The 20,191-nt window shown below is 45.8% G+C and overlaps 2 protein-coding genes across 15 annotated transcripts in view; one reads left to right on the top strand and one right to left on the bottom strand.

Annotated features, from left to right (window-relative positions):
• BSCL2 (BSCL2 lipid droplet biogenesis associated, seipin) overlaps positions 1–7,719 on the bottom strand; it is a 57,032-nt gene extending 49,313 nt beyond the window's left edge. For 2 of the 4 annotated variants that reach the window (XM_056527143.1, XM_056527145.1), the window contains exon 1: positions 7,623–7,707. Coding sequence is in view for 1 of the 4 variants with exons in the window: in XM_056527146.1 (XP_056383121.1) it covers positions 7,623–7,681 (59 nt within the window). In the remaining 3 variants the exon portion in view is untranslated. Of the gene's footprint in view, positions 1–7,622 lie in introns of all 4 variants that reach the window. The other 2 variants (XM_056527144.1, XM_056527146.1) reach the window with 2 other exon arrangements.
• Positions 7,720–7,787: 68 nt separating this feature from the next.
• The window catches only part of IRF7 (interferon regulatory factor 7), a 207,756-nt gene continuing 195,352 nt past the window's right edge, over positions 7,788–20,191 (top strand). For 5 of the 11 annotated variants that reach the window (XM_056527142.1, XM_056527129.1, XM_056527128.1 and 2 more), the window contains exons 1-2: positions 10,166–10,797; positions 12,385–12,433. The gene's annotated coding sequence lies outside the window, so the exon portion shown is untranslated. The other 6 variants (XM_056527133.1, XM_056527139.1, XM_056527131.1 and 3 more) reach the window with 6 other exon arrangements.

The following is a 20,191-nucleotide window of genomic DNA, read 5'->3' as shown; positions in this document are numbered from 1 at the left end:
ATGCACTGTGTATAGTACATAACACAACAATAGAGGACAGTGCACTGTGCATAGTACATAACACAACATAGTACATAACACAACAATAGAGGACAAAGCACTATGTATAGTACATAACACAACAATAGAGGACAGTGCACTGTGTATAGTACACAACACAACATAGTACATAACACAACAATAGAGGACAGTGCACTGTGTATAGTACATAACACAACAATAGAGGACAGTGCACTGTGTATAGTACATAACACAACAGTAGGGGACAGTGCACTGTGTATAGTACATAACACAACAGTAGGGGACAGTGCACTGTGTATAGTACATAACACAACAGTAGGGGACAGTGCACTGTGTATAGTACATAACACAACAATAGAGGACAGTGCACTGTGTATTGTACATAACACAACAATAGAGGACAGTGCACTGTTACATTTATCAGTGTTGAACCTCATCTGCCACTTTTCAGGTCAAACCTCCAACCTATCTAGATCATTTTGTAAGGTTATACACATGGGGAGGAAAAATTCAGGCTAGGATTATATATTAAATGGGAAAACCCTCGGGACGACTGACATGGAAAATAAATGACATGGAATTTTAGTTAACAGTAAATTTAGCTGTAATGCCCAGCGTCGGGCAGCTGCTGCTAAGGCAAATAAAATCATGGGGTGCATTAATAGGGGCATAGATGCCCACGATAAGGAAATAATTCTACTGCTGTACAAATCACTAGTCAGACCACACATAGAATACTGTGTACAGTACTGGGCACCAGTGTACAAGAAAGATATAGTGGAGCTGGAGAGGGTTCAAAGACGGGCAACCAGAGTAATACAGGGAATGGAAGGACTACAGTACCCAGAAAGATTAGCAGAATTATAGAAATATATCTATAACAAGGAGACATCCTCCACGTCTTGAGGAACGAGGTTTCGACACCAGCAGAGACAGGGATTCTTTACTGTAAGAGCAGTAAGACTATGGAACTCTCTGAAGTGGTCTTGGTGAACTCATTAAAGAGGACCTGTGGCCAACTTCAAAATATTAAATGATCATTAAATAGCTTAGAATGCCCTGATGATCCCACATTTTACAGTTTCTTGACAAACTCTTTTGTTCCCGAGATATGAGGGTTTATAGATCGTCAAGCAATAAGTCAGAGGGACATGAGCCTGCATTGCTAATCTATGCCCCACTAGTAGATATCCTCCTATAGGATAAATTAAAACCCCTACCTCTATATTGGATACTATATTTGGCTTATTGATTAGTATATGGTGCAGAAGGGCCCCCCCTCCCTCCCTCCCTCTTGCACTAGTTGGGTAAAGCTATCTGCAGCTGGGGACCAGCAGGGAATGGCGGACATCAGCAATCATGCTGATGCCCGCCATTAACTTTTCAAAAGGCGTGATCAATACTGCTCACGGTCTCTGAAGAATTATAGGGGTTTAGTCAGCCTTATTAGACCCCCCCCCAGTGGCATAATTGTGGGGGTCTGATGAGCCAAGATGGCGGCCAGAGGTCCCATCACCTGCCTTGTCTGCAGTATTCTTCTCTGAACAAGCTTGCAGACAGTAATAATCAGAGCTTTCCATATAAAATTTTTTTTTTTTTGTTTTATAAAAATAACCTTCCCATTTTACTATTTTACTAAATAAAAAAAATAGACATACAATTGATGCCACTGAAAACTAAAATAAAAAATTATCAAAAAATCACATATCCACAAAAGTGTTAGTAAAGATCATGGTACAAAAAATGAGCCCTCATACAATCCCGTATACAGATTAAGTGCAATAATAGTAAAGCATGTAAACATTCGCCCACAGAATAAACAAAAAAATTGTCAGTTTTACTGTAATGTGCACTGTGTAAAAACAAAACCCTCCAAAAATTGCTAAATTGCAGTTTACTTTTCAATTCCCTCAAAAAAAATTTTTCTTTTTGTTGCACCGTTGATTTATTGTAAAATGGAAGGTATCAATACAAAGTACAATTGGTCCAGCAAAAAAACAAAGAAACTCTCATATGGCTCTGTGGATGGAAAAATAAGAGTTATGGCTAGAAGTAGGGCTGCACGATATATCGCAAAAGCAATCGAATCGCGATTTTTGCTTTTTGCGATATGGCGATACGGCTCCCCGGGAAAACATGCGATTATCTGCTCGGGCTGGCTCCCGTGGCGGGGACCGGTCAGAGCAGGTAAAACCGAATTTAAATACTAAAAGTCAGTGTTTCCAATCCAGGGGGCCTCCAGTTGTTGCAAAACTACAACTCTTAGCATGCCTTGACCGGCAAAGGCTGTCTGGGCATGCTGGGAGTAGTAGTTTCACAACAGCTGGAGGCACCTTGCTAGAAAAACACTGAGCTAAGGGCACAGGGAGAAAAATAAAATAACCTTCTGCTCACCTAGTCCCTGCAGATTCATCTCCGTGCGCTCCGGAGTTTCCTCTCTTCTTAGTACAGTAGGACCTTTCCCTTTTCAGACAATCATTGGCCGCAGTGGTGTCATGTGTCAAGCCAGTGATTGGCTGATGGGGAAAGGTCTTGTACTGCAGCAATACACTAGGTTTACCGGGTCCCACAGAAGATTTGAAATCCGCCCGGGAAACCAGTGTATTGCTGCAGTACAAGAATACAAGAAAGTGACAGGAGGGGGGGGGGGGGGGGGTTTGGGGGAAGGATGTGACAGATGGGGAGGAAGGAAAATGTGACAAAGTGAGGAGAATGCGACAAGGGGGGGGGGGGGAGAATGTGACAAAGGGGGAGGGGGAATGTGACAAAGGGGGGAGAAAATGTGACAAAGGGGGGAGAAAATGTGACAAAGGGGGGAGAAAATGTGACAAAGGGGGGAGAAAATGTGACAAAGGGGGGAGAAAATGTGACAAAGGGGGGGGGGAAATGTGAAGGGGGGGAAATGTGAAAAGGGGGGGGAAATGTGAAAAGGGGGGGGGAATGTGAAAAGGGGGGGGGGGAATGTGAAAAGGGGGGGGGGGAAATGTGAAAAGGGGGGGGGAATGTGAAAGGGGGGGGGAATGTGACAAGGGGGGGGAATGTGACAGGGGGGGGAATGTGACAAGGGGGGGGGATGTGACAAGGGGGGGGGATGTGACAAGGGGGGGGGGGATGTGACAAGGGGGGGGGATGTGACAAGGGGGGGGGATGTGACAAGGGGGGGGGATGTGACAAGGGGGGGGGATGTGACAAGGGGGGGATGTGACAAGGGGGGGGATGTGACAAGGGGGGGAGATGTGACAAGGGGGGGAAATGTGACAAGGGGGGGAAATGTGACAAGGGGGGGAAATGTGACAAGGGGGGGAAATGTGACAAGGGGGGGAAATGTGACAAGGGGGGGAAATGTGACAAGGGGGGGAAATGTGACAAGGGGGGGAAATGTGACAAGGGGGGGAAATGTGACAAGGGGGGGGAAATGTGACAAGGGGGGGGAAATGTGACAAGGGGGGGGGAAATGTGACAAGGGGGGGGAAATGTGACAAGGGGGGGGAAATGTGACAAGGGGGGGGAAAGTGACAAGGGGGGGGAAATGTGACAAGGGGGGGGAATGTGACAAGGGGGGGGAATGTGACAAGGGGGGGGGGGAATGTGACAAGGGGGGGGGGGGGAATGTGACAAGGGGGGGGGAATGTGACAAGGGGGGGGGAATGTGACAAGGGGGGGGGGAATGTGACAAGGGGGGGGGGAATGTGACAAGGGGGGGGGGAATGTGACAAGGGGGGGGAATGTGACAAGGGGGGGGAATGTGACAAGGGGGGGAATGTGACAAGGGGGGGAATGTGACAAGGGGGGGAATGTGACAAGGGGGGGAATGTGACAAGGGGGGGGAATGTGACACGGGGGGGGGGGGGGGGAATGTGACACGGGGGGGGGGAATGTGACAAGGGGGGGGAATGTGACACGGGGGGGATGTGACAAGGGGGGGGGAATGTGACAAGGGGGGGGAATGTGACAAGGGGGGGGAATGTGACAAGGGGGGGGAATGTGACAAGGGGGGGGAATGTGACAAGGGGGGGGAATGTGACAAGGGGGGGGAATGTGACAAGGGGGGGGAATGTGACAGGGGGGGGGAATGTGACAGGGGGGGGAATGTGACAAGGGGGGGAATGTGACAAGGGGGGGAATGTGACAGGGGGGGGAATGTGACAGGGGGGGGGAATGTGACAGGGGGGGGGAATGTGACAAGGGGGGGAATGTGACAAGGGGGGGAATGTGACAAGGGGGGGAATGTGACAAGGGGGGGGAATGTGACAAGGGGGGGGAATGTGACAAGGGGGGGGAATGTGACAGTGGGGGGGGAATGTGACAGTGGGGGGGGAATGTGACAGTGGGGGGGAATGTGACAGTGGGGGGGAATGTGACAGTGGGGGGGAATGTGACAGTGGGGGGGAATGTGACAGTGGGGGGGGAATGTGACAGTGGGGGGGAATGTGACAGTGGGGGGGGAATGTGACAGTGGGGGGGGGGAATGTGACAGTGGGGGGGGGAATGTGACAGTGGGGGGGGGAATGTGACAGTGGGGGGGGGGAATGTGACAAGGGGGGGGAATGTGACAGGGGGGGGAATGTGACAGGGGGGGGAATGTGACAAGGGAGGGGGAATGTGACAAGGGAGGGGGAATGTGACAAGGGAGGGGGAATGTGACAAGGGAGGGGGAATGTGACAAGGGAGGGGGAATGTGACAAGGGAGGGGGAATGTGACAAGGGAGGGGGAATGTGACAAGGGAGGGGGAATGTGACAAGGGAGGGGGAATGTGACAAGGGAGGGGGAATGTGACAAGGGAGGGGGAATGTGACAAGGGAGGGGGAATGTGACAAGGGAGGGGGAATGTGACAAGGGAGGGGGAATGTGACAAGGGAGGGGGAATGTGACAAGGGGGGAATGTGACAAGAGGGAGGAGAATATGACAAGGGGGAGGAGAATGTGATGAGGAGAATGTGACAAGGGGGGGGAATGTGACAAGGGGGGGGAATGTGACAAGGGGGGGAATGTGACAAGGGGGGGGAATGTGACAAGGGGGGGGGAATGTGACAAGGGGGGGGGGAATGTGACAAGGGGGGGGGAATGTGACAAGGGGGGGGGATGTGACAAGGGGGGGGGATTGTGACAAGGGGGGGGATTGTGACAAGGGGGGGGATTGTGACAAGGGGGGGGGAATGTGACAAGGGGGGGGGAATGTGACAAGGGGGGGGGAATGTGACAAGGGGGGGGGAATGTGACAAGGGGGGGGGGAATGTGACAAGGGGGGGGGAATGTGACAAGGGGGGGGGAATGTGACAGTGGGGGGGAATGTGACAGTGGGGGGGAATGTGACAGTGGGGGGGAATGTGACAGTGGGGGGGAATGTGACAGTGGGGGGGAATGTGACAGTGGGGGGGAATGTGACAGTGGGGGGGAATGTGTCAGTGGGGGGGAATGTGTCAGTGGGGGGAATGTGTCAGTGGGGGGAATGTGACAGTGGGGGGAATGTGACAGTGGGGGGAATGTGACAGTGGGGGGAATGTGACAGTGGGGGGAATGTGACAGTGGGGGGAATGTGACAGTGGGGGGAATGTGACAGTGGGGGGAATGTGACAGTGGGGGGAATGTGACAGTGAGGGGAATGTGACAGTGGGGGGAATGTGACAGTGGGGGGAATGTGACAGTGGGGGGAATGTGACAGTGGGGGGAATGTGACAGTGGGGGGAATGTGACAGTGGGGGGAATGTGACAGTGGGGGGAATGTGACAGTGGGGGGAATGTGACAGTGGGGGGAATGTGACAGTGGGGGGAATGTGACAGTGGGGGGAATGTGACAGTGGGGGGGAATGTGACAAGAGGGAGGAGAATATGACAAGGGGGAGGAGAATGTGACGAGGAGAATGTGACAAGGGGGAGATGTGAAATAGGCGGTGGGAATAAAATGGGTAGGTAGATGTAAAATGGAGGCGATTGGACATGAAATGGGGGGATTTCACCATTTTTTAATTATATCGTAATCGCAATATTTCGGTCCAAAATCGCAATCGCACATTTTCCCCATGTCGTGCAGCCCTAGCTAGAAGGAAAAAATAAAAATGTAGTTGGCTGCGTCCTTAAAGGGGTACTCCCCTGGAAAATATTTATTTTAATTCACCTGCTACCAGAAAGTTAAACAGATTAGTAAATTACTTCTATTTAAAAATCTTAACCCTTCCAGTACTTATCAGCTGCTGTATACTACAGAGGAAGTCATTTTCTTTTTGAATTTCCTTTCTGTCTGACCACAGTTCTCTCTGCTGACACCTCTGTCCATTTTAGGAACTGTCTGAAGCAGGAGAGGTTTGCTATGGGGAATTGTTCCTACTCTGGACAGTTAATAAAATGGACAGAGGTGTCAGCAGAGAGCACTGTGGTCAGACAGAAAGGAAATTCAAAAAGAAAATAACTTCCTCTGGAACATACAGCAGCTGATAACTAATGGAAGGATTAAGATTTTTAAATGGAAGTGATTTACAAATATGTTTAACTTTCTGGCACCAGTTGAATAAAACATTTTTTTTCCAGTGGAGTAACCCTTTAAGGGATTAAAGGGGGTTAACCACCATATACACTTAGGGGGAGACTCATCAAGATCCGTGCAGAGGAAAAATTGCCCAGTTGCCCATAGCAACCAGATAGCTTCTCTCATTTTTAAAAAGACTTCTGAAAAAATGAAACAGATTGGATGCTATGGTCAACGTTTCCTCTGCACAGGTTGTGCTGTCACGCCCCCTCCCATAGGCTTGCATTGAGGGGGGCGGAGTGTGACGTCACACGGGGCGACAGTAATCAGACTGATTTTAAACGGGGTGCGGCGGGACCCCCGCGATCAGGCATCTTATCCCCTATCCTTTGGATAGGAGATAAGATGTCTAAGCGCTAGATTACCCCTTTAATACCTATAAATTAGGGGTATAAGTGTGTGATCATGATGCACATTGAAGTTTTGCAAAAGCTGGAGGCCCAGCCCATTAGTTGAGAGATACTGCATCAGATCAACGATACCTGAACCCAAATATGGGAAACTGACTACACATTTGGGGTGACTGTTGGGTCAGGCCCCCTTCACATTAATCCGGGGGGTTTCCTTCCAGTGCTTAAAAAAAGCATTAACGCCATTTATTTCAATGGAATGTTCGCATTCCAAATTGAGACGCCGGATGGTGAAGCGCCTCTTTCCTAATGGACGCCGGATGCTAAACAACTGATGCACTTTTGTCATCAGTTGTGGGGAGTTTTTGGCTGGGTTTACTGAGCAGGACATATGTGAACCCTCCCTAATAAAATGCTAATTGTACTGGTGTAAGTTTTTTTTTTATTCTTTCTATTGACACGTGATGTTTTGTATGTAGCAGATTTGTAAGAGTTCTGAAAACAAGTATACACGAGTACTGTACTAGAATATCACTACTGACACCAATATGTACTTTGCATGTAATTCAGAGTTTACACTCATTGCAGCTGTTGCAAAACTACAACTCCCAGCATGCCCGGCCAGCCAAAGGCTGGCCGGGCATGCTGGGGGGTTGTAGTTTTGCAACAGCTGAAGGCATCTCCTCCTGCACACAATGACCACAAGGCAGTACCAAGATAAGCTTACCTACCGCCTCCAGCATCCACACAGCACTTCACTACACGCACACCACTTCCGTGCTGCATCTAGCCCCGCCCACACGCTAATCCTCAGCCAATTGTCGCGCTTGACTGTGGTCAGCCAATCACTGCACGCCTTTCTCCTAGGTACCAAAATGAAACGAAGGACGTGATTGGCTGTTGTGGTCAGGTGGGTGTCGTTACCGGGACAGATGGTCCTGTGGTATTATAGTGTATGTAGCGTCTACTGCTTGGGAGCTTGTCTTCCTTTTGCTGCTGGGATCTGTAGTTCCACTTACTCTGCAATGCAGGGCAGTATGTATCATGCCGTGGCATCCTAAGTAAGCAATACTACGACTCCCACCTTGCCCTGACAGCCGAAGCTTACACGTTTCTATAGCCCAGTGTTTCCCAACCATGGTGCTCCCAGCAGTTGCAAAACTACGACTCCCATCATTCCCTCACGAAAAAAAAGTCTAGAAAATTCTATAGCTCAGTGTTTCCCAACCATGGTGCTCCCAGCAGTTACAAAACTACGACTCCCATCATTCCCTCACGAAAAAAAAAGTCTAGAACATTCTATAGCTCAGTGTTTACCAGAGTGCCTTCAGTTGTTGCAAAACTACAACTGACTGACCAGGCATGCTGGGAGTTGTAGTTCTCCAGCAGCTCCATGGTTGAAAAACAGTGCTCTATATTGTATTCATACACAGACTAGAGATGAGCGAACTTACAGTAAATTCGATTTGTCACGAACTTCTCGGCTCGGCAGTTGATGACTTTTCCTGCATAAATTAGTTCAGCTTTCAGGTGCTCCCGTGGGCTGGAAAAGGTGGATACAGTCCTAGGAGACTCTTTCCTAGGACTGCATCCATCTTTTCCAGCCCACCGGAGCACCGGAAAGCTGAACTAATTTATGCAGGAAAAGTCATCAACTGCCGAGCCGAGAAGTTTGTGACGAATCTAATTTACTGTAAATTCGCTCATCTCTATCACAGACTTTTGGATTGTATGTGAGGTGTAAAATGTCTGTCTACAACTCAAAAACATCTACTAAAAAAACACTGGAGATGAGGAGATTATATAGCTGCCATGTCCCGAGCGGAAGGGTCCCATTTGGTCTCAATACCGATTTTGAAATGTTTGCATTTACATAACACCACTATACCTTTATTTAAAGCGCAACGGTCATGACATTTTAGTGTAATAACCTGCACACAGCCTTTGTACTGTGTGCAGATGTTGTGTACAGCAATTATTTTACCTGATATTTGCAGGCTTTCGTGATGCTAAAAAGTGCTTTTAATCAAAGCCACTGAAGGTCGGATAGACGTGGTGCGAGGTACGCGATGCCCTGCCGCCGCCGCGCCCACCCACACGCCCACTTTCTATCTTAGTGCTGGGACCACTGTATGATTGACACACAGGTCCCAGCTAGAGATGAGCGAACTTACAGTAAATTCGATTCGGCACGGACTTCTCGGCTCGCCAGTTGATGACTTTTCCTGCATAAATGAGTTCAGCTTTCAGGTGCTCTGGTGGGCTGGAAAAGGTGGATACAGTCCTTGGAAAGACTCTCCTAGGACTATATCCACCTTTTCCAGCCCACGGGAGCACCTGAAAGCTGAAATCATTTATGCAGGATAAGTCATCAACTGCCGAGCCGAGAAGTTCGTGACGAATCAAATTTACTGTAAGTCCGCTCATCTTTAGTCCCAGCGCATGCGCCCTTCAACTAATGTAATGTGCGCGCTGCTGCGTGTTATCCAGCAAGCGCTCGCTCCTCCAGAGAGTGCTCACTCCCACTCACTCTGCACCTAGCCCTGCGCACTCGCACTGAGGAGGAGCGAGCACTTGATGGATGATACACAGCGGCACGCACGTTACATTAGTTGAAGGGCGCATGCGCTGGGACCTGTGTATCAATCACACAGCGGTTCCAGCACTGAGATACAAAGTGGGCATGTGGGTGGATGGGGCATCGCGTACCTCGCACCACGCCTCTCCGACCGTCAGTGGCTTTGATTAAAAGCACTTTTAAGCGCCACGAAAGCCTGCAAATATGCGGTAAAATAATTGTTGTACACAACACCTGCACACAGTACAAAGGCTGTGTGCAGGTTATTACACTAAAATTTTATGACAGTTGCGCTTTAAATTTTATTATACCCCTATTAAAGGGGTACTCCGGTGAAAACCTTTTTTCTTTTAAATCAACTGGTGGCAGAAAGTTAAACATATTTGTAAATTACTTCTATCAAAAAATCTTAATCCTTCCTGTACTTATTAGCTGCTGAATACTACAGAGGAAATTCTTTTCTTTTTGGAATGCTCTCTGATGACATCACGAGCACAGTTCTCTCTGCTGACCACTGAGCCACCATGCTGCCCTTAGCATACATCTGCTATGCATGGTTGCTAAAATGGACAGAGATATCAGCAGAGAGCACTGTGCTCAGTCAGTGTCATCAGTGTTCCAAAAAGAAAGGAATTTCCTCTGTAGCATTCAGCAGCTAATAAGTACTGGAAGGATTAAGATTTTTTAATAAAAGTAATTTACAAATATGTTTAAAGAGTACCTGTCATCAACAAGAACTTTTAATATGTTGTTCATAATCATTAATGAAGATATATTGTAATATATCGACATTAAAAAATATTAATATTTATACCAGTTTTTTTCATTTTATACTTTTGGCCACTAGGGGTCACTCTTCTATGCCTGGTCTGCAAGCAGCATCCTATGCTTTTCATAGTAAGTGTACAGCTCTTAGGACTAACGCTGAAAGGGCTCTGGTCCTTCCACCGGAAGTTCAGTACTCTCAGCTCAGGACTCGCTCCCAGCCTGTGAGCTACAAGCCTGCACATGCCTCTCATATAACAGAGGCCAGTCACCTCCCCCTCCCCCCTGCCCCTCACCACACGTTATCTTATACATTGTATTATCTCACTGCACTCCGTGCTCTGTGCAGCTGTTGGCTGTCTGGGCATGCTGGGAGTTGTAGTTTTGCAACAGCTGGAGGTGGCCTGGTTGGGAAACACTGCTGCAGAGGGAGAGCAGCATACAGGAAGACTGGCAGAAGCAGAGTCCCAGCCATGCGACATCATGCCTGCCGGGACCCGCCTCCTTCCACCCCTCAGAAAGACATTGCTCCTGAGCTAATGAAGAGGGATAAAAAAAGGTATTTCCACAGCGTTTTAAACCTCAATAAACACAGGGATAGGCATAGTTAGAGTAAGGGACAGATGGGAAGGGGGATCAGGGAAAGTTTAGATGATGACAGGTACTCTGGTCCTACCAGTACCTATCAGCTGCTGAGGTTGAGTTGTTCTTTTCTGTCTGAAAACAGTGCTCTCTGCTGACCCCTTTGTCTGTCTCAGGAGCTGTCCAGAGTAGGAGAGGTTTGCTATGGGGTTTTGCGTCTACATTGGACAGTTCCTGAGACAGACAGAGGTGTCAGCAGAGAGCACTGTTGTCAGACCGAAAAGAACAACTCAAATTCAGCAGCTGATAAGTACTGGAAGGATTAAGATTTTTTTAATAGAAGTAATTTACAAATCTGTTTAGCTTTCTGGAGCCATTTGATCTGGAAAAAAAAAATGTTTTTCACTGGAATACCCCCTTAAAAGTACAAAAGTAAAACCAATGACTGACCTTTAGGGACTACAGTGGACAATGATAGTTTTGGGCTCCACCTCAGACACCCCTCATTTTCTAAGCAGTGAAGCACTTCAGATTGATATAAAAATTGTTCTATTTAACCCTTAATAGGAAGACCTAAAGCAGTAAATAATGTAGAATGGAAATGTTCTTTACTAGCAGAGCTTCATGATAAAATAACATTTCAGGGCTGAAATAGCATTATAGTGTAGCCCCAGATTACAGTGTTTTTATTTGCTTCTACTTCATATCCATCATTCCCAAGATCAGGGCCAGATTAACTTTCTGCCACCAGTTGATTTAAAAGAAAAAAGGTTTTCACCGGAGTACCCCTTTAAGTTCTTCCAGCAAGTTTTGGAACATTTTTTAAATTGGACTCCATTCACATGGTGCGATATTGAAGGTGCGGTTTTATTGCTTTTGGATATGGGGACTGCTGTTTTAGTCAAAGGAACATGACCCAAATCTTATTTTGAGGTAATACAGAAAATCCTGGATAATGCACATGGAAATTGGGACAATGCTGAGATGGACGGATAGAACTGCTTATAAATAGCCCTGAGCCCGCACTACTAACGATCTCTGAGGAAGGAACGCGTACTTTCCGAAAGGCGTCAGTTCCAGATGGTTTTTGGCCCTAGGCCTTTGCAGCTTTGCAGTAAGTGACGTCACTAAACAAATTGCTGGCCTCGGCTCAGTACTTTCATACCAAGGTAGCAAGCCGGTGAGACGCTTCCAGCCGGAGCAGATCTCCCGGCATTCAGTCCCAGCAGGACTACGCTAGTTACAAGAATCCATCCTTAACCCCTTGAGGGAACTGGAAACAGAAACCGGAGGTGAATTCAAGGACCAGGTATTTCGTTAGTGAAACCACGCCGGCAGCATAATAGGATAGCTAGCGTGGACACTGATACGACGCACACTTGTTGTTACTACCTGACCTAGAATTGGGACTGTAAGATAGACTATGTGGTTATCAGTGTAATCTTCATTTCTCTCAGGATAGCAGTATAAATATATAGCTGTTGTATTTGATGTCTTGAACTGTCAATATAAAAAGCAGAGTGATAGGGAATAGACCAATCACGGCACTTGTTTCTCCTTTCAGTGAATGCTGAACGCTGTATTCATATATGAACTCTCTCTACAGAAACTAAGTAAGTACTACCTATCTCCCATAGCGCCAATACACAATTTAACCTGTTTATAACATCTATTTTATGTTCATTCTTCTCTATGAATTTGATGGAAGGTTTAGGCTGGTTTCGCACTGTTTTTGTTCCCATTTAACATACTTTGTTCTGTTCATTGGTGCACTTTATTTTACCATATAATGTATTAGGGAGCCAGAAAAATATATATGTAAGGCAAAATTGGGCAGCTTTGTGGAACAAATTTTTTTAGGGTTTACAATAAGGTAAATCTGACATTTTAATTTATGGGCCAGATTCCAATTATACAAAAATTGGCTAATTTTTGTTTAGTTTTATAGGGTTATCCACCATAAGGTGATTTTAATACGCACCTGGCAGACAGTAATGGACATGCTTAGGAAGGATCTGCGCTTGTCTTAGGGATAAATGGCTATGTTGTGAGATTACCATAACACTGTGGCTAGCTTTTTGTGAACTGGTATTTCCTGTTTGATTTTTCTTTTTTGCCTACAAGTACCATAATTCCATTTTCCTCCCTCCCACACATCAGCCACACCACCCATTGAAACATAAATGAGCTGCGTCCATTCAAAAGACCTGTGGTTTTCAATCAGGGTGCCTACAGCTGTTGCATTAGTTGCAGATTGATCTCTCTCCCACCAAGCGATCGCTCCACCCATTGAAGCAGACAGGCTCCCTGTCATCAGCTGACTAATGAGTCAGGTCTCGGCCGCATTGCAAGCTGGGAAAAATCTGAGACAACAGTCATTTTGTTTGCTGGTAAAGATAAATATTGGGGTGAAAATCACAGAAGAATTGTGAGAAAACCGTCACACACAGGTACCGACATTATATTATGAACTACACTAACTTTACAGCCCCATAGTCTAATAAAAAAAATTCCTGGAATACCCCTTTAAGGTAAAAAAAAAAAAAAAAGTTTGTTCAGGGCCATGTTCTGACCCCTATAACTTTTTTATTTTTCCACCTACGGAGCTGTATCAGGGTTTATATTTTTGTGCCATGAGCTGTAGTTTTTAACAGTACCACTTTTGCGTATGTATGACTTTTTGATCACTTTTTATTTTGTTTTTCTGGGATGAGATGTGACCAAAAATCAGCAATTCTGGTGTTTGGAATGGTTTTTGCATTTATGTTTTAACCCGAGAAGGGGTTAAAAGGACATTCAGAAAGTTTGTATTTTACATGTATAGCAGCAAAGTGGGGGGGGGGGGAGTCAAAATCTAAATTTTTATATATAAATAGTGCCCCATCATATGTAAATAATGCCCTCTGTGCCCCCTTATATACATAATGCCTCACTGTGCCCCCCTCCTTATATAATATGAATAATGCCCCCCTATGCCCTCTAATGTAAATAATGCCTCCCTGTGCCCTCTCATGTAAATAATGCCTCTCTGTGCCCCCTCATAAAACTAACATAATACTTACCTAATCCAGGTTTCCATGTTGTACGGAGCTCTTTCTTCAGGTCTGCAGCTTATGTGCCCCAGTGCGCCGGCCTGCCAGGGGCTCATAGACTTCAGAGCTATGGGACAGTGAATGGTGTAGCAGGAGACTGACGGCCCGCTCCACCATTCACTGTAATGCATTTGCATCCGGAAAAGACTGGGGTGATGATTTTTTTCCCACTTGGAGGTGTCAACCAGTACGGCCTGCACCCCCTAGCAACACCACTGCAAAATAGGGAATTTGCTACTACAGATATGAGACACAGTGGGCAGATGTATTTATACTGAATGTGTTTACAAATCCCATGCACCATTTTTTTTCCTTTTTTCTGTCCTGGCATTGTTTAAGCTGCTTTAACTAATTTACCAAGAGGGTGTGCTCCTTGTAGGGTTTGCTGCTTCAAGGGAAGGACTAATGCACCACCACTCAGACAATGTGCCAGTACTAAGGGGGTTATCCAGCCAAAGGTAACTTATTTTCTATGCACAGGATAGGGGTTAGGCATCTGATTGTGGGAAGAAGGGGGCCTCGGCTCTTTCAGCTGTATGGAGCACTAAACGACTTGTGCTGTCTGCTGCTCTATGCATTGTCTATGGGAGCACCGAGGATACCTTAGTGCTATAGACGGAGAAAGGGTAGATAAAAGTGGGGAGTTGTGTAGAGTGCTCCTGCTGAATAAGGACGGACTCCACGTGTTGCATAGGACAATTTATTAGAAAATGAAAGGACAATGCGTTTCGGTGCTTACATAGTTACATAGTTAGTACGGTCGAAAAAAGACATAAGTCCATCACGTTCAACCAGGGAATTAAGGGGTAGGGGTGTGGCGCGATATTGGGGAAGGGATTGGATTTTATATTTCTTCATAAGCATTAATGTTATTTTGTTCCAGGAATGTATCTAATCCTGTTTTAAAGCTGTTAATTGTTCCTGCTGTGACCAGTTCCTGAGGTAGACCGTTCCATAAATTCACAGTCCTCACGGTAAAGAAGGCGTGTCGCCCCTTGAGACTAAACTTTTTCTTCTCCAGACGGAGGGAGTGCCCCCTCGTCCTTTGGGGGGGTTTAACCTGGAACAGTTTTTCTCCATATTTTTTGTATGGGCCATTAATATACTTATATACGTTTATCATATCCCCCCTTAAACGTCTCTTCTCAAGACTAAACAATTGTAACTCCTTTAATCGCTCCTCATAGCTAAGATGATCCATGCCCCATATTAGTTTAGTCGCACATCTCTGCACCCTTTCCAACTCCGCAGTGTCCCTTTTATGGACAGGTGCCCAAAACTGAACGGCATATTCCAGGTGAGGCCGTACCAATGCTTTATAAAGGGGGAGTATTATGTCCCTGTCCCTTGAGTCCATGCCTCTTTTGATACATGACAATATCCTGCCGGCTTTGGAAGCAGCAGCCTGACATTGCATGCTATTCTGTAGTCTGTGATCTACAAGTACACCCAGATCCTTCTCTACCAGTGACTCTGCCAGTTTAATCCCCCCTAAGACATACGATGCATGCAGGTTATTAGTACCCAGATGCATAACTTTACATTTATCCACATTGAAACTCATTTGCCAAGTGGATGCCCAGACACTTAGTCTATCCAAGTCATCTTGTAACTTATGCACATCCTCTATAGACTGTACCGTGCTACAAAGCTTGGTGTCATCTGCAAAGATAGAAACAGAGCTGTTAATACCATCCTCTATATCATTGATAAATAAATTAAACAACAGTGGTCCCAGTACAGAACCTTGGGGTACACCACTAATAACCGGGGACCAATCAGAGTACAAATCATTGACCACCACTCTCTGGGTACGATCCATGAGCCAGTGTTCAATCCAGTTACAAACTAAAATTTCCAAACCCAAAGACCTTAATTTACCTGTCAGACGTCTATGAGGGACAGTATCAAATGCTTTAGCAAAATCCAGAAACACTATATCCACAGCCATTCCTCTGTCAAGGCTTCTACTCACCTCTTCATAAAAGCAAATTAGATTGGTTTGACAACTTCTATCCTTAGTAAACCCATGCTGGCTATCACTTATAATACAATTATCCCCTATGTATTCCTGTATGTAATCCCTTATAAGTCCTTCAAACAATTTACCCACAATGCACGTTAAACTTACCGGTCTATAGTTTCCTGGGGAAGACCTAGAGCCCTTTTTGAAGATTGGCACCACATTCGCCTTGCGTCAGTCCCTTGGCACAATACCAGACACCATAGAATCTCTAAATATCATGAACAGGGGTACAGATATTACTGAACTTACCTCTCTAAGAACTCTTGGGTGCAATCCATCTGGCCCTGGAGATTTGCTTACATTCTTATATTTATATCACTTAACTTACCTTGTACCATTTCTACATTAAGCCAGTTCAGTACATTACATGATGTGTTACCAGCACTGACCTGGCCAATGTCAGCTCCTTTTTCCATAGTGTATACAGAACTAAAGAACCCATTCAGTAGCTCCGCCTTCTCTTGATCGCCTGTGACAACCTCCCCATTATCATTATTAAGGGGTCCTACATGCTCTGTCCTTGGTTTTTTTGCATTTATAAATCTAAAAAAATATTTAGGATTAGTTTTGCTTTCTTTGGCCACCTGTCTCTCGTTTTGAATTTTTGCTGTTTTTATTACATTTTTACAGATTTTATTAAGCTCTTTGTACTGTTTAAATGTTATCGCTGACCCATCAGATTTGTATTTTTTGAAGGCTATTTTTTTGTTGTTTATTGCTCTTTTAACATCATTTCTCAGCCATGTAGGATTTAGTTTTAATCGTTTATATTTGTTCCCCTTTGGTATATATTTAGCTGTATAGTTATTTAGAGTAGATTTAAAGATGTCCCATTTACCTTCTGTATCAGTATTTGACAACACCTCCACCCAGTCTATGTCCTGTAGTGCAGCCCTCAGCCCAGGGAAGTTTGCCTTTTTAAAGTTATATGTTTTTGCCTTCCCCGCCTGTCTTTGTTTTCTACATTTTAAGTCAAAAGTAACTATATTGTGGTCGCTATTACCAAGGTTTTCCCGCACAGTTACATTACCAACCAGCTCTGCGTTGTTGGAAATGATCAGATCCAACAAGGCATCACTTCTTGTTGAGTCCTCCACAAACTGGCCCAGAAAATTATCCTGCAATAAATTTAGGAATTGTCGCCCCTTTGTAGTTTTAGCCAACCCCGGACCCCAATCTATATCTGGATAGTTAAAATCTCCCATTATTACCACTGTACCTGCCCGGGCGGCCCTCTCTATTTGTTTATGAAGCCGAACTTCTATCTCTTCAGTGATATTAGGGGGTCTGTAGATTACCCCAAATATTATTTTTTCAGTATTTCCCTCCTTTTGTAATTCTACCCACAGTGACTCCACCTCCTCAAAATCATCACACACTATGGCATCGTTCACACTGACTTTCATACCACTTCTTACATACAGAAAGACTCCGCCACCTTTTCTGTTCATTCTATCCTTGCGAAACAATGTAAACCCCTGCAGATTGACAGCCCAGTCATGCGAGGAGTCCAGCCATGTCTCAGTGACCCCAACTATATCAATATGTTCCTCCAGTATCCCATTTTATTTGCTAGGCTTCTGGCATTTGTGAACATACACTTTACATTTCCATCCTTTATGTTATTGGGGTTAATGGGATTCAAGGGTGTAAGTTTTATTTTCCTATGAAGCCTATTCCTATTAACTATTCTAACCCCTCCCTCCGCTCCACCCCCAGGTACATTTATAATTCCCACCTCTCTATCTACACTATCTTCCCCCTCTTTGCTGTAGGTTCCCTCCCCCCAAGTCCCTAGTTTAAACACTCCTCAACCCTTCTAGCCATCTTCTCCCCAAGCAAAGCTGCACCCTTCCCATTGAGGTGCAGCCCGTCCCTACGGTAGAGCCGGTAACCGACAGCGAAGTCAGCCCAGTTCTCCATGAACCCAAACCCTTCCTTCCTACACCAGCTTCTGAGCCACTTGTTTACCTCCCTGATCTCCCGCTGCCTCTCTGGTGTGGCTCGTGGTACTGGTAGTATTTCAGAAAATACTACCTTGGAGGTCCTTGCCTTAAGCTTGCGGCCTAAGTCCCTGAAATCATTTTTAAGGACACTCCACCTACCTCTTACTTTGTCATTGGTGCCAATATGTACCATGACTGCTGGGTCCTCTCCAGCCCCACCCAGCAACCTGTCAACCCGATCCGCGATATGCCGAACTCGTGCACCAGGCAGACAACACACTGTTCGGCGATCCCGGTCTTTGTGACAGATTGCCCTGTCTGTCCCCCTAATAATTGAGTCCCCCACCACTAGTACCTGTCTGGCCTGCCCTGTACTCCTCCCTCCCTCCTTACTGGAGCAGACATCCCCCTGGCGGTCAGAGGCGGTATCCTGCTGCAGTTCTGCTAGCTCTGTAATGGCATCCCCCTCATCTGCCAAGCGGGCAAACTTGTTGGGGTGTGCCAGTTCAGGACTAGCCTCCCTGACACTTTTTCCCCTACCCCTCTTTCTAACTGTAACCCAGCTAACTGCCTGACTGTCCTGCAACTCCGTCCCACTGCCCTCCCCCACCTCTATTCCCGAGAGTGCCTGCTCAGTGAGCACGAGACTCCTCTCCATGTTGTTAATGCTTCTCATTGTTGCTAGTCGCCCCTCTAGATGCAGGATCTGGGCTTCCAAATGGACAACTAGCACACATCTCGCACAACAATATGCACCCTCAAACGGTTGTTCAAGGATTGCATACATTGAACAGGATGTACATTGGACTGCATTTTCCAACATGGAGGCCATCTAGTTATGGGGATTTCACAAATGTATAGGAAAAAACAGACAGTGAAAATTACACTTAAAATTTTTTGTAGACCTTGTGGGTTCAGAAATTAACACTCACAGCGATCTCAACCTCCTGCTTTCAAACTCCTGTTTTTGTAACTCCTCTTTCACGCCCCCTCTTATACAGCAACACTCAGAAGAGCAAGCTCTCAATAAGAGTCCCAAGCTAAGATTTATACACCTGTGCCCAATCTACTCCTCCTCCCCCTAGAGGTGGAACAGAGAAAAAAAAAAAAAAAATGAAAAAGGGTGTTTAAACTCTAACAGTTATCCCACTATGTGCAAAAGAGAAAGACTTACCAAAAATATGAATGTGGCCCACACAAGCATAGCCGGCACCTCAGGACGCATCTCTCTTATCCTTCTGTGGACCTGATGAAGGCGCATGTAAGCGCCGAAACGCGTTGTCCTTTCATTTTCTAATAAATTGTCCTGTGCTACATGTGGAGTCCGTCCTTATTCTGCAGGAGCACTCTACACAACTCCCCACTTTTATCTACCCTTTCTCCGTCTATATTTCCGTACCCCAAGGGATACGGACAGGGGAGATAGAGCTGCATACTGCAAGCACTTACTGTGAACCACTTACACTGCTTACACTGTTGCATCACCTCAGCAGGTCGGTACGGCACATTAGGTGAGGTGGTGGGTTCCTCTTTCCCTCCCCCCCCCCCCCCCTATTTCCTATCCTACGACAGCATATGAGACAGCGCCCTGTCTTTTTTCTCTTCTGTTTTCTCTTAATGCTATAGGGAATTTTTTGTTAGTTCGTTTTGTGTGGATAACCCCTTTAAAAATAATCTCCACTAATATTTGTAATAATGATATATAACCAGGCTGTAATTATTAAAAAGCAGAAGATGCCATGAGGACTATAAACTAGCAAGTAAAATTATTTTTACAATTTTGCCAAATAAGTAGTAATATAAGTTCTGTTTTATAGATATAGCATTAACATTTACAGAAAACAGCCAAAAGGGGGAGCTAATACACTCATAATATTACACCTGCTGCAAGACATTAACGACAACTGTAAAGACATTGGCACGCTTTAAAGTTGCACATGTATTTCAGACCCAATAAAATTGCTATATGGCGTAGGTGGAGGATTGGGAATAATGTCTCTTTGTGTGTTAGGGATAATGGGCTGGTTGGTTGTCAGTTTATGATGCCAGGCAGGGACGTGCACAGACATTTTGGAGGGCAGGGGCTCAAGTAAAAAAAGAGGGCACTTTTCATAATTTAAAAAACGTCTGCCAGACTTAATGGGCAGATGTGCTGCGGCCCAGGGATACAGTGGACTCCCGCCGGGCATCCTCAACATTCCTATGCCCATAAAAGTTGGTGTTTTTGTAAAATCGAGTCAAGAACAGTTTCTATGAAGGTCTGCCATGTGTATATACACTTTGGCTGTGCTGTCAGTCTTATTTACA

This window comes from Hyla sarda, chromosome 6, assembly GCF_029499605.1.
Source record: "Hyla sarda isolate aHylSar1 chromosome 6, aHylSar1.hap1, whole genome shotgun sequence".
In the NCBI taxonomy this organism is placed as follows: domain Eukaryota; kingdom Metazoa; phylum Chordata; class Amphibia; order Anura; family Hylidae; genus Hyla; species Hyla sarda.
This window is presented reverse-complemented; position numbering and strand designations above follow the sequence as displayed.